Source organism: Rutidosis leptorrhynchoides, chromosome 4 (genome assembly GCF_046630445.1).
Source record: "Rutidosis leptorrhynchoides isolate AG116_Rl617_1_P2 chromosome 4, CSIRO_AGI_Rlap_v1, whole genome shotgun sequence".
NCBI classification, from domain to species: domain Eukaryota; kingdom Viridiplantae; phylum Streptophyta; class Magnoliopsida; order Asterales; family Asteraceae; genus Rutidosis; species Rutidosis leptorrhynchoides.
Genome location: NC_092336.1, coordinates 526,641,400 through 526,657,974, shown reverse-complemented (window position 1 = coordinate 526,657,974; position 16,575 = coordinate 526,641,400). Strand labels below are relative to the sequence as shown.

The 16,575-nt window shown below is 33.7% G+C and overlaps 1 protein-coding gene and 1 pseudogene across 1 annotated transcript; one reads left to right on the top strand and one right to left on the bottom strand.

The window, feature by feature from the left end:
- The first annotated feature begins 11,195 nt into the window (after nt 1-11,195).
- LOC139844950 (cysteine-rich receptor-like protein kinase 10) lies at nt 11,196-14,152 on the top strand. Its single transcript, XM_071835171.1, has 4 exons — nt 11,196-11,442; nt 12,280-12,728; nt 13,043-13,193; nt 13,646-14,152. Exons 1-4 carry the CDS (start codon nt 11,239-11,241, stop codon nt 14,030-14,032), a joined length of 1,191 nt encoding a protein of 396 aa, XP_071691272.1. The 5' UTR covers nt 11,196-11,238; the 3' UTR covers nt 14,033-14,152.
- An 11-nt stretch (nt 14,153-14,163) lies between these two features.
- LOC139844952 (WAT1-related protein At5g64700-like) lies at nt 14,164-16,345 on the bottom strand (annotated as a pseudogene).
- Nucleotides 16,346-16,575: the final 230 nt, after the last annotated feature.

Here is a 16,575-nt window from a genome sequence, read left to right as displayed (position 1 = left end):
TTCTTAAAATTACGAAAATTTATTTTAAGTGGTTAAATTGATAGACATCAAAATTTTCTGGTTCGTAGTAATAGTTGAATTTGTACGTGGACCGGGTTATTGGAGCCAAACAGTACTCAATTATATTGAGACCAAACGAATCCTGCCCCTCTGCTGCATCTTTTGGCTATTCGAAACGTGGGCAAAATCAGAAAAGTCTATTAATTGGATAACTTATTATAATTTTTCTTTCCTTTTTAAAAACTAATAGGATATTCAGTGAATGCACCGAGCAAGACGTTCACCACCTTTTGTACGTTCACCACCTGTAACTCGATCAAGACATTTAACAAATATAACCGCCGTTGATTTCTCTTTAGAATCGTCATCCAGTCAACCAAGTACTTCAGTTCAAATTTCCGATAATCCATTTTTTGAAACCGACCTCACAATTGAGAATCCGGAGAATATTCAGGAACGGTTCGTAGATCCTGAACCATTAAACTTTCCTCCGGAGCCACCAATCATTCAAACAGAGATTGTTGAGGAACGAACCATTAAATCAGAATCATCTAGTGATACCGATTCAACAAATTCAATTATGGAGAATCTGGAACCTTTAAGTATGGAAGACCGAATGAGAGCTAAACGCACTGGCCAAGGTCACGCAATTACTCATCCTGACATTAATGCGCCAGATTATGAAATCAAAGGACAAATCCTACACATGGTAACTAACCAATGCCAATTCAGTGGTGCACCGAATGAAGATCCTAACGAACACCTTCGTACGTTTAAAAGAATTTGTACACTATTCAAAATCCGAGAAGTGGAAGATGAGCAGATCTATCTCATGTTATTTCCCTGGACTTTAAAGGGAGAAGCCAAAGATTGGTTAGAATTGTTACCTGAAGGGGCGATTGATACATGGGATGTTTTAGTTGAAAATTTTCTTAAACAATTCTTTCCGGCATCTAAAGCCGTGAGACTTCAAGGAGAAATTGTTACGTTCGCGCAAAAGCCAAATGAAACATTATATGAGGCGTGGACAAGATTCGGAAGGATGTTGAGAGGATGTCCTCAACACGGTTTAGATACTTATCAAATAGTACAAATATTCTACCAAGGTGTCAACGTTGCTACACGAAAAGACATCGACATAACAGCTGGTGGTTCCATTATGAAGAAAACCGCAACTAAAGCTTACAAAATTATTGATAACACAGCCTCCCACTCTCATGAGTGGCACCAAGAGAAAGATATATATCGTTCATCTAAAGCGGCTAGAGCCGATTCTAGCCATAACTTTGATTCCGTTTCCGCAAAAATAGATGCTTTCGAGAGACGAATGGAAAAGATGAATAAAGATATTCACGCAATACGAATCAGTTGTGAGCAATGCGGTGGACCACACTTATTGAAAGATTGTAATGTTGAACTAACGATGGAACAACGAGAGAATGTTTCCTATATGAACCAAAGGCCGGAAAATAATTATCAGAATAATTATCAACCGCCAAAGCTAAACTTCAATCGAAATCAAAACATTCTTTACAATCTAAATGGACCAAACAACAACTCGTATAACCAACAAGGTCCGAATAACCAACCAACTCAAAACAACACTTTCAATCAACAAAGACCTGGCTTGTATAAACCACCACAACAAACCGACGAGAAGAAGTCAAATCTGGAAGAAGTGGTATTTAAGCTAGTTGAATCTCAAACACAATTTATTGAAACTCAAACCCAAACGAACGAGAGATTTGATCAGTCATTAAGAACTCAACAAGCTTCCATTTTGAATTTAGAAAAACACGTAGGTACTCTTGCTAGCATGATGAGTGAGAGGGAACAAGGAAAGCTACCGAGTAATACTGAAGTAAATCCTCGGAATGAGAATGTTAACATGATATCAACAAATTCTGAAAAACCAATACCAGAAGTTGGGGAGGTTTTAGATGTAAGTAACAATGAAGAAGTTACACCACCACCACCACCCGAGTATGTAAAGCCAGTGGTGGCACCATACAGACCACCTATCCCGTTTCCAAGAAAAGGAGTTGAGTATGAGCAAGTAATAGGTAATAAAGTTTGTGATACCTCTGGAAAGAAGAAGAAGAATAATAAAAAAGTGCAAGAAACAAAAACAGTAGAAGTAAACCCGGTGAAGACAGTTCCACCAAATCCTCCACCTAGGGTAGGTGATCCGGGTGAATTTATTGTTCCTTGTCTACTTAGTGACTGTGTCATGTATGATGCACTAGCAGATTTAGGTGCGAGTGTAAGTATTATGCCTCTTTCATTTTATAAGAGATTAGGTGTAGGTGAGTTAAGTCCAACGGATATGAGTGTTCGACTCCTTGATCAAACCATTAAGCACCCAGTTGGAATTGCTGACAACCTACCCGTTCAATTAGGTAATTTAACCTTTCTAGTCGAATTCATTGTCATTGACATAGAAGAGGACTCAAACGTTCCTCTAATTTTAGGTCGACCATTCTTAGCGTCCACCGGGGCGTTATTTGATGTAAGAAATGGTTGAATGACACTTAGTAATGATGAAAAATCGATCACCTTTATGATTCGAAAGTCTAAATCTCCACCAACCAAAACCGTTGAACCAGCAAAAACGATTGGTAAGAACCATGTTGTTTTACCAACTCCAACGGTAGTGCTTAACAATAATAAAACGCCTAAGTGTGGGGAAAATGAAGTAACACCTAATGATGACATGATAACAAAGAACCCCGTTGTTGATACGAAATTAGATAATCCCGTTATTAATAGTTCAATGAAGAAACTTATTAAACGGATTCGCGATGCTAGAACCAAGGGGAACTTTAAGTTATGTAACCGATTAGTATCCAATCTGTCGCCTAAAGAAAAGGCGAAGCTAGTTGAAATTATGGATATAACACATGAATCCGACCAATGGCTTAAAGAAAAAGTCACAGATATGCAAGTTGATTATGGACCAAGAGAAATTGACGATGAAGTTAATCACAATTTCAACACCACAGCTACCTAAATGTGGGGAGATTCAAATGTTCTAAAAAGAAGACGATGTTATCTAGAATTAGTTGTTCTGTTCTCTTGTAGTTCCGAGAATGGAATCCGATTGGTCTTTTCCGCTAGCAGACACTAAAGAACTAGTTTTCTCCCCCCATTCTGATTTTTTTTATTTTGAAGGTTTTATATGAAATTAATATGCTTTTTAAATTTAAGTTTTGTGTGAATTTAAAAACAAAATTTACTTTATTTCATTAAGTAAAAAAATGATTTCTAAAATTCGTCGTGAGTTGAAGATTAGGTAGTTGAACCGAAATTGCTTTACCCGAGGGCGGGGCGACAAATTTTGTTATCATTTAATTTTATTGATCTAAAGTATGCAAAAAAAAAATATATATTATATTAATTTTTGAACGTAGGGGTTATATACCAAACTTCAAAAATATGTATATATGTTTGTATTTTATGTTATGTACACAACAGGGTAAAACAGCGCACTTTCAAAGACTGTCATTAAGTTCAACAAAAAGCTACTAATTTTGATGACAAGGCGCAAAATATCAAATGTGATGTAAAATAATATGCTTACAAACTGGGTATTTTTAATCACTTTTCTACACTAATCACCCTCATGAATTTATAATTATAGTCTGATTTCATGCAAATGAGGGCATTGCATGATCTCAAGTGTGGGGAAGGGTTATAAATTCTTTCGGGTTTACACTTGTTTTAATTGCCAAATTTTGTGAAAATTTGAAAAAAATTTCAACTAAATGAATTCAAAATCATGTTTATACATATTTATGAACGATAAAACTAGGTGTTAATGCCGAAATTATCGTTACCTCGAAAAGGACATAAATTGAGAAACACCCTAAAACGCTTGAATTCATTTAAAATGAAATAGAAGAAAATAAAAAGGCAAAGAAAGAAACTAAGTGTGGGAAGAATGTACCAAGTTATTCAATTTAAAACATATATCACATATTTTTGTACAAGATTATTGCAGGTACTTTTGCTTTGGACGATACTAATCAGTTTTACCCGGTTTACTGTAATACATTTGAAAGAAAGATGGATCTACACGATGAATCAATTCCATCATTAAAAGGAAGTAAAGTCTTCCGAAAAAGACACGCGCTTCTTGATTTAGGTCATGAAGTTGTCGTCCAGACCAGCTGTAGGTTGACGAAAAATCTAGAAAAGTCATCACTAAAATCAGCAGGAAATCCACGGACCTCAGCATCAAACAGGGTCGCCAGGTGGTCAGATTTATCCTAACCATGAGAAGGATTTATCTCGTACAATGGGGGGGCACCGTGCAAATTAGCTTGATAAGACTAATGAATCAGATCCCCAGAAAGGATAATCTCCTTAAAGATTAAAAATCAGCTTTTAAGACTGATATTACTCAATCCTTGAGATTGACCTTAAAGATTGAGAATTCAAACTCATGGAATTCAATGATATCTAAACTCGAGCTTGAACGAGAAAATATTTTGATCAAAAATACAAACCGATTTGTTTTCTGAAAATCCATTTTCAATGCGTTCATTACCATTGAACGTAAAATCCTAGGAATTCACCTGGAATTCATTAGGTCACCTGAACCAAATCGGGTGTCAACCGTAAGAACGGTGGTTGCATAGCATGGTCGGAGACAGGACCTTGTGCCAGACCGAAAAATCATAGGATGATCTTTACTATTGCTCCTACCAAGGATAGTACTAGCATCCGACACGTAATTAGACCATGAACAAATGCATGTCATTAGACATTGCCTTAACAGTTTCTTGTTCATCGCTTTCCTTTACAACCGGACGGTAGTTTACCGAAAGGTAATATACGGAACAAGTAAACTGGATGTGTGCTTTCCGATACCGGGATAGCAGTGGATTACACGAGCCTAAAAGTTTTAGCCAAAATAATGATCCACAAATATATTTTGCAACACCGATGATGGATCAAATCAGAAAACTTGTCTAGGGTAAAATCTAGCTTGAATTTTCAAAAGATCAATTGTTTTCATAAAGATCCAATTTCCTAAAGGATCTAAATTTTTATAGTCATGTGGGACTGTAAACCACTTTTCAAATGTGCACTTTGCTTTGGAAACCGAAAGTAAATCGGCTATTTGATTGCAAGTGTCGTTGACCTAAACCCAAGGCAACTGTGGATGACACACCCACCTTTAACCATCATTACTGTCATTGTTTATACCGCTATATCAAAATCACTGATGTACAAAATGTGATGAATAAAAAAGTGATTCATGTATGTTTTTATTTCAAGTTCTGTATTGCTTGAGGACAAGCAACGCTCAAGTGTGGGGATATTTGATAGTGCTCCAAATGAACATATATTTAGTAGCAATATCGTTCCAATATGTAAAGTTTTTAAATGTAATTTCCTTATTTTTAGTTGTAATAGTTAAATAAATAAGTGTGAAGACGAAAGACGCAAATCGCTCGAAAATGAAGATTTAAAGACAAAAACGAAGATTTGAAAGACCAAAACGTCCAAAAAGCTCAAATGTACAAGATACAATTCAAAAGGTTCAATTTATTGATGAGAAACGTCTAAAAATGACAAGAGTACAAGTTACAAAACGCAAAGTACAAGATATTAAATTATACGAAAGGACGTTCGAAAATCCGGAACCGGTACCCGAGCCAACTATCAACGCTCGACGCAACGGAGCTGAAAGTACAAGTCAACTATGCACAAGAATATAATATAATATTTAAATAATTCATAATAAGAATAATAATAAATAATAAAAAGTTGTTAATTGAGCATAGTTAAGGGGTCATAAGTGAAAATTTCAAATCAACATTTGCCTATAAAATGGACGTAGTAATGAAAAAGAACACCTTTTTCCAATCTTCTTTCTTTCTTATGTAATTTATATTTATATTTATAATATTAAGTTTAATTTAAGATTAATAATAATTGGGTTATTGTAAGAAATGTTTTACGGGTTTTAAAGTAGGAACTCTGTCCGTGTAATGCTACGCGATTAATCACCACTGTAAGCTATGTTCTTCCTTTTTAAATTAATGTATCGTAACTAAGTTATTATTATGCTTATTTGAGCCGAAGTAATCGTGATGTTGGGCTAAAATATTAAGAAGGGGTTATTGAACTTTGGACCATAATTAAGGTTTGGGCAAAAGACCGACACTTGTGGAAATTGAACTATTGACTATTAATATATGGGGGGTATTGTCTAATTGAGTGACAACTCATTGGAGTCTGTCGAACCTATCTTCAAATTAATTAACCTAATAATTAATAATGATTATGGTTGTCCTATTTAGTGATGTTCATATGGAATCTGTTATAATCATTTAATTAATCAATTGGGTTGGGTAATTGATTATTCATTCTGATCAAGTGGATGAATTAATATTCATAAACTAATTAAAACAGGGGTGGATTACATACAGTGATAACTGGTGTAATTGTTGACAGAAGTGATAACTGCGTCACAGTTTAAATCCTTAATTAGTTGGAATATTTGACTTCGGGTATAAGGGTAATTTGACGAGGACACTCGCACTTTATATTTATGACCGATGGACTATTATGGATAAAAACCAGATAGGTATCAAATAAACCATGACAAAGGACAATTAACCCGAGTAACAATTAATTAAAATCAAAACGTCAAACATCATGATTACGGAAGTTTAAATAAGCATAATCCTTTTATTTCATATTCTATCGCAATTTTATTTATTGTTATTTTATTTATCGTCATTTATTTATTTTACGCACTTTAATTATTGTCATTTATCTTTACGCTTAAAAATATAAAATCGACAAACCGGTCATTAAACGGTAAAAACCCCCCTTTTATAATAATATTACTACTTATATATATATATATATATTTATATAAATATAGTTTTATAAAAATATAGTACGTAATCACTAGCTCCCTGTGGAACGAACCGGACTTACTAAAAACTACACTACTCTACGATTAGGTACACTGCCTATAGTGTTGTAGCAAGGTTTAGGTATATCCCATCCGTAAATTAATAAAACTTGTGTCATATTTTGTAGTATTTCCTAGTAAAAATAATACTATTTCGTACCCTCACGCTACATCATCAATTACCACAAATCTGCATACCCTATCTTATAAATTTCAAAACCCTAACTAAAATCAAAATCAAATCAAACTAAGATCAAAATCAGTTCCAAATTGAAAGAACAAATTACACAGTTGGGTAAATTACGCACATTATGTGCTCCTCCTCCTCCTCCTCCTCCTCCTCCTCATCATCATCATCATCATCATCATCATCATCATCATCATCATCATCATCATCACTTATTAGATTAGTATTAGCCGTCTGTCCCGGAATGGAATGGAATAGAAAAAAGGACACCGACTTCCTCTATACCTGACCGCTTCTCGTTCACTAAAGTGTACTTCGTTTCCCGGGACGGGCGACTCCCTCTTTCTTTCGGTACACGAGTAACAGCAACTTCCTCACCGAAAAAAAAGCAATCGGAAAAAGGTAGATTGGTGAATTTGTAACCCCTTTTCAATCTCGTGCAGTTTTAAGGAACATCAATCAAAAATATGAAACCCAATCGGAAAAATCATAAGTAGATTATATCGAGGATGAAAATATTCAGATCGAGCTTTGGGATCTTCATAAAAATCAAGTGACAACGACTTCTTCAAGTTTAAAAATCAAACCGATTCTCCGTCGTCAACAAACAATCTCATCTATTAGACACCTACGGTTCACCTTCGTTGTCACTCGAGATCTATGAATCACCAAAATCACAAAAATACCTTTAATGGTAGTAACCTAGGTTCGAAATTCCTTCGATATTCCAAGGTTACATACATAGCCCAGAACACTTGGTCTAAAACCATCCACCACCTCCACTTATGTCCTACTTCACCGGTGGTAGTTTTTTTCAACTTCTACGGTGCAGTACGTCCGTTCACGACGACACCGTTTGCAATTTCAAGTATTCGCAATTAAAAACACTTCAGGAAGAAGTATGAGAGTGTATATGGAGTCTCAATCGGAAAATGCGCCGTTAACTGCCATTCCAGTGAAGGAGATTGCTTATTCTGTTTTGCCGATTCGCTCATTTATCGTCGTTACTTTTGGTATTGCTTTTTTATTGCTACTCAAAAGTATTATTTCTATCTCCTTTTTTTACTCCCTCCGTTCTATAATAAGTATCATGTTTGACTTTTAAAGGTCTTGTTTCTCTAATTTTGACTTCAAATATTCATTTTTATGTTATATAATATTTGATGAAACTTATATCAATGGTAATACATTTTAAAACCAAATCTATTCATATAAGTTTTATTAAATACTATATAACATAAATAAAAATATTTGAAGTTAAAATTTTAAAAGTAAAATCTTAAAAAGTCAAACATGACACTTATTATGGGACGGATGGAGTATTTAATTTTGCTAAATATTGTAGGTAGGCTTATATTATGTGATATCAATCGTTGTAGATACTCTAATTAGGTTTTGCAACTGATTAAGTTTTTTTTTTATGAGCTAAGTGAATCATAATAGGTTTAGTTAGTTATTCTGTTGGTGGTAATACTAAAAATATATGATGATGAGGTTGTTAAAGATATGGTAATTTTGTAGTATCATGTTTATGATGAAGTATTATTTTGTGGAAGTCTATTGGATCACGGGAAATGTAGGTGTCGCGAGTAATGAGAATATTTGTGGAATCGATTACTCTTGTAGATAGAAACTCCTCAATTGTTCACTAATTTTATGTCTTCAGCTGACAGTTATGTGGAAATTGATGATGCCCAAGCAGCCAAAAGCCCCATCATCAGAGAAAAAACCAATTGAAGGTGTGAAATGGTCCTTTGCTGTTGGCACAAACTTGTTGCCTATTTTGGTAGAATCACAGTCATGAACAACTCATCACAGTAGGGTTTATGATTTGGAAGCTTATCTCCGGAAACAATTAAGATATTTGGGGACTATATAAGGGTATTTATTTAATTTAATATAATACAACAAAACGGAAAGAATGAAATTGACCCCACATGCATGTCACGTGAGGAAACTAAATGGGGAAAATCTAACGAGAGTTATCTACAAGGTCAATCATGCAATGTTTTGATAAATGGAGGTTAACGGAGTCAAAATAAAAGATAAAGGTTCATCATGTTTTTTGAAACAAAGTTAAGGGATTAACGGTGCAATTTTATCTAAATAGAATAAGATATGAGTTGTTTTCTTTTAATTGACGACTGGTATTAATTTTTTATTTTAATTTAACTTTTGAAATGTATTTAAGGGAATTAAGGTTTATAGTTTGATTTAAAGATGTTGAAGATGATTGAAGATGATGGTGTAGGTGTAGTTAAATAAGAAGAAGATAGTGAAATGGTAAAACTACTTATCATGTGTCACGCACATGGTACCACTTAATGGACTTACAGCAACGGTCACCAGGTCGAGGGACCATTCACGAATCAAGTACATAGTTAGGTGACTAACCGCGTTAAAAATAAATATAAGTGGCAAATGTGTAATATTGAGCAAACATGAGAGTGAAAATGACGTATTTTTATCTAAAAAACATAGTGAATCATTTGTAAAAAACTTATATTGTACATCCCTATGAGAAAAGAGGTATTAGTTATTATTTCATATGTCTCAAATTAAATGTATACCTTACTATTTTGGTTTGTTTCAAAATTATTGTCACGGATATGATAGCTTCTTATACTATTGTTTCTGAGTTCGCATCGCTACAATAGAAGAGGAAATTTCATTCATTCATAAACTCAATTTTAATAACAATAAAAAATTACTTAATATTCAATTAAACACTTTTTATAAACATTTAATATATAAAAATATTTACTAACTAATCTTTATAATAATTTTTTTTTACTTAAAATAACTCATTCAACTAAAAGTATAATAAACTGCTCAAACAAATATTTTAAATCTAAAAAAAAATCAGCACATAGAATACTTTTAGAACGGAAGAAGTATTCATTAACTAACAAAATAAATTCACAATCAATACTCCTACTCATTTCTTTTTTTCCCTCTCTTTGCAAACACATCATACATGTCATCGTTGACTAGTTGCAAATCTATTTACACCTAACAAAAAGAAATTACCAAAATGACAATGACAATCGTTTATATATCTAATTATTAATAATAATAATTACAGTACTTTTTATTAACAGCAAAAAGGTCACATATTTTTTTTTTTAAAAGGCACATATATTGAAAATGATAATGATAAATGATAACGATAATGATGATGTCAATAAATTATATATGTAATTGATATGAGACAACTTTCGAACTATTTAAGATCGAGTCGAAATTGACTCCACATAAATCGAGTCAAGCCCGAGTATAAGAAATACTAGACTCGAAATGTTTGTGTCTTCACAAGCGTAATTGAACATTTTGTTTATTATTTTTGTTTTTGGACAGCTGTTAGGATCACTTAGGGGAACTTAGGGTGGAACTTCATGGCAAAAATGAAATTATGAGTTAATAATATGTAGCTAACGAAAGGTCGAACTCCTGACCTCCTCTAAAGAAGACAGACCATCAATCGATAGACTACATCACAACTTCTTATTTATTAAGTTGATCATATTTGTAAGCATTTATATTTTAAGACTTAACGTTAAACACTAAAATATCAAGTTGTATCGAGTAGCGTTTGAAAGTATCAAGTCGGTTAATTATTAAATATTAAGTATTAAATATAATCTAAATGATAATAGAGTCAAACTGCAATTTTAAATTAGAGCACAATCGAACTCAAATTACAGTCAATCAAGCTTTTCTTTATGGAATCAAGTTCCAGCTGGACCAGTGTATTATCTAGTCTCAACTTAATTACACCTTAATTGACCTAAGATCATATATAATTATATGTAGTTAATTGAATTGCTCTTAAGGAGGTGTTAAAAAACACCCAAAATTAATAAATATAAGGATTTTAATAACAAAATAATCCTGTAAATTGACCGATTGACTTGACTTTCACAAATGCTGTTAATTCATGGTTGAGTGTAGAACCTGTCAACTGTCAAAAATAAATAATAATTTATTTATTTATAAGTTCAAATTTATAGCTGAGTAATGGGTACTCCTATTATTACTACTACTACTTTTCAAACGCATGTGTAAGACCCGTAAATCCCCATTCTTGTTTTTGGTTAACTTTCATGTTCCGTACAACATGAAACTTCTCTCTCGTTTACGAGGTTGCCTGAGATCATGTGCAACTGGAAGACCAACCGCCGCCGCCGCCGCCGCCGCCGCTGGTGCAGACGATAATCAATCATGGGATTTGTTTTTCGAGCTGCAAACACTTCAACTGGCTACCAATTTCTTCTCTGAGTCCAATAAACTCGGTCATGGTGGCTTTGGTCCTGTCTATAAGGTACCTATTTCATTTTTTTTCTTTTTTCTTTTCTAAAGCTTTTTTTTAACATTGATTTGTATGTGTAAGTGATAGACTTGATAGTAATGTATGGAGTTTACTTAAGTAGAATTTTGGATTTAATGTTAACGACATTTTTTGGTTATTCAATTTGATGTGTTTCGAGGAACAGAAATATCACAAAAAGTCTTGTTTATTCTGGTTTTTATTGAGTGTTCCCAACCATGATATCCTCAAGACTAGCTAGCTGTTACCTCAACGCCACATCAGCACTTACTCACCGGGACTAACCCAGAATTAACACTACCAACCATGACATATAGTGTGGATATGAATTTGTATATATAGAGTATAATAATATAAAGAGAGTGAGGGTCGTTGAAATAAATGATCTACTGATGTCAAAAAATCGCCGTTAAAAAAATAATATAAAAAGAGCAAACTCGCCGTTTAAAGAGTTGTTGCCATTTTTTTTCTTTTTTTACAACGGTCACATTTTGTTCAATTTGGTCAGTGCTCCTACATGCTTGATAAAGAAATGAGAAAGGGCAAAAAGCAGGGCTTGAGGCAGGGCTAGCCCATGCCATCGGCGCCCTGCAGGGCGGATTCGAGGGCGCCTTCCACCACTAAACGAGCACTCTTATGGTGATATCATAATGACATTCAAGTTTCATACTAAATATTATCTTAAAAAAGGTTATAGTAAGGCATTTATGTTACGGCCGTTAGGTTAAATATTTTCAATTATGTCGATTCATCACAAGAGAGTTGCGTACTATTGGCACACTTTCTCAAAAATTTTCTTATTAAAAACAATTTCTTTTCATTTTGTTGAAGGGTTTATTGCCTAATGGTCAAGAAGTAGCTATCAAGAAACTATCGCTTGCATCAAGACAAGGAGTACGTGAATTCACTAACGAGGTCAAATTATTACTCAAAATTCAGCACAAGAATTTGGTCATGCTGTTAGGATGCTGCGTACAAGGACCCGAAAAGATGCTTGTATACGAGTATCTACCAAATAAAAGCCTTGATTACATCCTTTTCGATAAAACAAAGTCTGGCTCTTTGCAATGGACACAAAGATTTAAAATCATTTTAGGTGTTATAAGAGGTCTGCTATATCTGCATGAAGAAGCCCCTGTAAGAATTATTCACAGAGACATTAAAGCCGGCAATATTTTGTTGGATAACAAATTAAATCCCAAAATCGCTGATTTTGGTTTGGCAAGACTTTTTCCAGGCGATGAATCACATTTGAATACGTTCAGAATTTCGGGTACTCAGTAAGTAACTTGTTGAACCTTACTAGTTGAGGTGGAAAATTCAACCCATTTATTCTTGAATTGGCTAGGAAACAAACGGGTCAAATGGGTCAAGCTGGTTAAAAGTTGCCTATTATGTTTCTTAGTGCTTATGAACTTCTAAGTGTTGCATTGTTTAAAAGCGTATAATACAACTGTAATCATAAAGAGAAAAGTACTTTTTCGTGATAAATGTTAAATAAGAGTTACCAACATGCCTGACCCGCCCATTTGAAAAATCTATTGAAAATTGTTTATACTTTAAGCTGTAAATGTTTTTTTTTGGTTGCATGTAGTGGATATATGGCTCCTGAGTATGCAATGCACGGATATTTATCAGTGAAAGCCGACGTGTTCAGTTTTGGAGTTTTAGTATTGGAGATTGTTAGTGGCCGAAGAGTTAACGAACGACAGCTTGGACCTGAGAAGTCAGATCTCTTGACCTATGTAAGTAACTAATTTCTCAACTGAAACTGATCATGCTGACTTTTAAAGTCAAAGTATTATTTCTGATCATGCTGACTTTTAAAGTCAAACTATATTTCTTGAACACAAAGTTGATTTTGGTTCTGCTAAGTAAAATACCATAGTTTTCTATCAAAAAGTTATTGTAGAGTTTATCACTATTTTCTGTTAATCTTATTGAAAAGTTTTAAAGTGCTCGTTGAATTTGAATATGTCAATTAATCTGTTTGACCCAAAAAGTTGGTTTATATACCATTTCAGAAATTTTAGTTACAAACTATAAATTTGGTTCTTTTGTTTCAATATCCAAATATGTTAAAAATTTTCAAGTTTCTCTTTAAACATAAATTTCATACTATAAGTTTCCAAATATGCAAGTTATATTCCTAATATACTCTCTGCGCGCCCTCATGTGTGCTCTACTATTTTTACAGACATGGAGCCTCTTCCAAACAGGGAAACAATTGGAGTTAGTTGATGAAAGCCTCGATAAATGCAACCCAAATGAAGCAGCAATGTGCATACAACTAGGGTTGTTATGTTGTCAAGCTGTAGTTGCAGATAGGCCCGATATGAATACTCTTCATCTTATGATGTCAAATGACTCTTTTACCCTTCCGCAACCCGGAATTCCCGGACTTCAAGGCCGTGGTGGACGTTGGACCACCAGTTACTCATCAGCACTTACTAACACTAATGTTACTAACACTAATGTTAGTAGTACTCCAAGTAATCATACTGAACCCTCAAATAATAATAGTTACACAGAAGACTATTCTAGAAATTCTATTTCTTTTTCGTCAATAAACGAAGGTAGATAGTGTCTTTCGTTGAGTGATCATGTAAAGGCGATATATATTTTCATTAGGATATTAATGTATGATCATTATTCAAATTAATTGATATTGTGCATATATAACAAATCATCATAATTTCATGTTACATCCATTTTGGTTAATTCAAAAACAAAAGATGAGTTTCAGTTTTCAGTTTCCATTGAACTCTTTAATATACTGTCATTGTTGATAACAATGTCCAAAGCTTTATCTTCATTCACAGTTGAATCTTTTATATCTTGTGATTTGATGACATCATCTTCGGTCTTTCCCCAAAGTACGCAATAAAGTCCAACGATAATGATTAGCGCTCCTATCAAGCTGAATCAATCAAACCATAATGATAGATTAGTAAAGAATAAATTAGCCAATAATGTTTTTTTTCTTCTATAAATTACGCTCGTTTTTTTTTTTTTTTTTTTGAAAACTATACTCACCTGCCTATATGAAGTTTTTCATTGAACACAACGGCTGAAAAAACGCCTACGATTGGAAGTTGTAGTGGAGTAAACATGGCTGCAAAAACCGGCCCTCGTTTGTTGACTACCTGTAAGATTAAGTAGTATGATAGACCTGATACTACTAACCCCTAGAATAAAATACAATAACAAACGCGCATTAATTAGAAGAGTGTATGAATTTTGAAGTTTAATATTGATGAGAATGATTTGTTTCTAGTTGCTATGTATGAAATCTGTAACTGTAAATCGAACTTACACTGTAAATCATACTCCAGAGTTTAACATCCCAATCAATCTTCCATAGATGGACATCTCTCGCGAAAAAGAGAGCGAGGAGTGATGATTGCAATGATGCAAACAGATTAATTAGGATGTTAATTGATAATGGTGCCGGATACAAATTGTGCACGTATCCCTACGAATTGATATGATAGTCAGATCCATAACTAAACAAATCACAATATGTAACTCTGAAGTCTTGAATAACTTATTTGTTTTATTTTTACCTGGAAAATGAGCCACAAGCTCCATGAAATTTTGCTTGCACAAATCAAGGTAGCACCTTTGACCCAATTTGGTTTGACATGACCATGAGAACCAGTTGGGTTAGAAATGTCAATTAGTGGCTTACTCATAAGTCCATTCAGATGAAACCCTTTGTAAAATGTAACTACAAGTGTTCCTGCTATGCATATTATTGTCCCCATCACTTTAGCTTGCCCTTTGTAACTTCTAATTTTTACTTTCTCCATCCTTTGTTCAAACATATATAATTAGATAACTTTCATGTTTTGTAACAAAAGATAAGTGATAACGGATCCCTGCTGTTTATAAAAAAACATCGGCTTTGGTTGAACTATTAAGGTCAATCTTAACAATGAGCGTCACGTCAGCATTTTCTTAGAAAAACTGAACGCTAACATTAGAAGAACTTAACTTTTCTGAGACTCGCAGTTACATTTATTGTGTTTATAACAATAAAAAAAAAAAAAAACTTTGGCCCACAAAAAACTAAGGCGGTCTTAATCACTAAAGGACAAAGCACCATTGAGCCCCCTTGTCTTTGCCACCGGTCACTTTGGTGTATAAATGTTACGGTACTCCCTCCATCCCAAATTTATTGTCTCTCGAAAAAAATGACGCAATTTAAGAAATGTGACTGTACTTTTTGTTAACTTTCCAATTTTACGCTTTACTTTTTATCCAATTTTTTTAAACGAATGAAGTATAAAAGAACCTTACCTTATTATTCTTATTTATCTATTTATTTATTTATTTATTTATAGACGTAGATAATTAATTTAGACAGACCAAAAGGAATAGTGGATCACAAATTTAGGACAAAGGGAGTATCTTTCTAGTTAGTAATACAGTTAAGATCAGTTAGGCACATACCCAAACAGAAACGCAATGAGAAAGGTCAAACTCGGTGTGAGGCAGTTCAAAGCGCTAGCCACAGTTGCAGACGTATACGTTAAACCATAAGCGAAAGCATTAAGATGTATCGTGCAACCAAAAGCTGACAAAACAAAGATCTTCAACACCACTACAAACGTTAACGGTGGTCTTTCCTTCCTATAATTTTTATATTTGATCAAGTTTTCAGTTTCTCATAATATACAACTCAGAACTAGTATTACAGCTGATGATTTTATTACCTTTCGAAAACAAATGCAACAGAACAAAACAGAATCGTGCTAATCAAATGGCGATAAATGACAAACACAAGCTGATTAAGTCCACGTGTAAACGCAATCTTCATTGCAATACTTGCTCCTGCAAAAACAAACTGTACAAAAACCATTGCAAAGGAAGGAAGGCTATTTTTAGCATCCATGGTACTTCAAATTGCTTCATTATTGTTTATTGAACTTGTATATATAGTATATATGAAAGGATTTGGTAAAATTTGCAATTTTTGTTTTTTCTTTTTGGTTTATTAACTATTTTTCGTGCTGTTTTCAGATATTGTCATAGTACCACAGAGAACGAATGTGCTTATTAATAGAAAAGCCCCAAAATACCAAAGTAGATCCTTGAATGAAGCAACTTTATACAAAATATCAC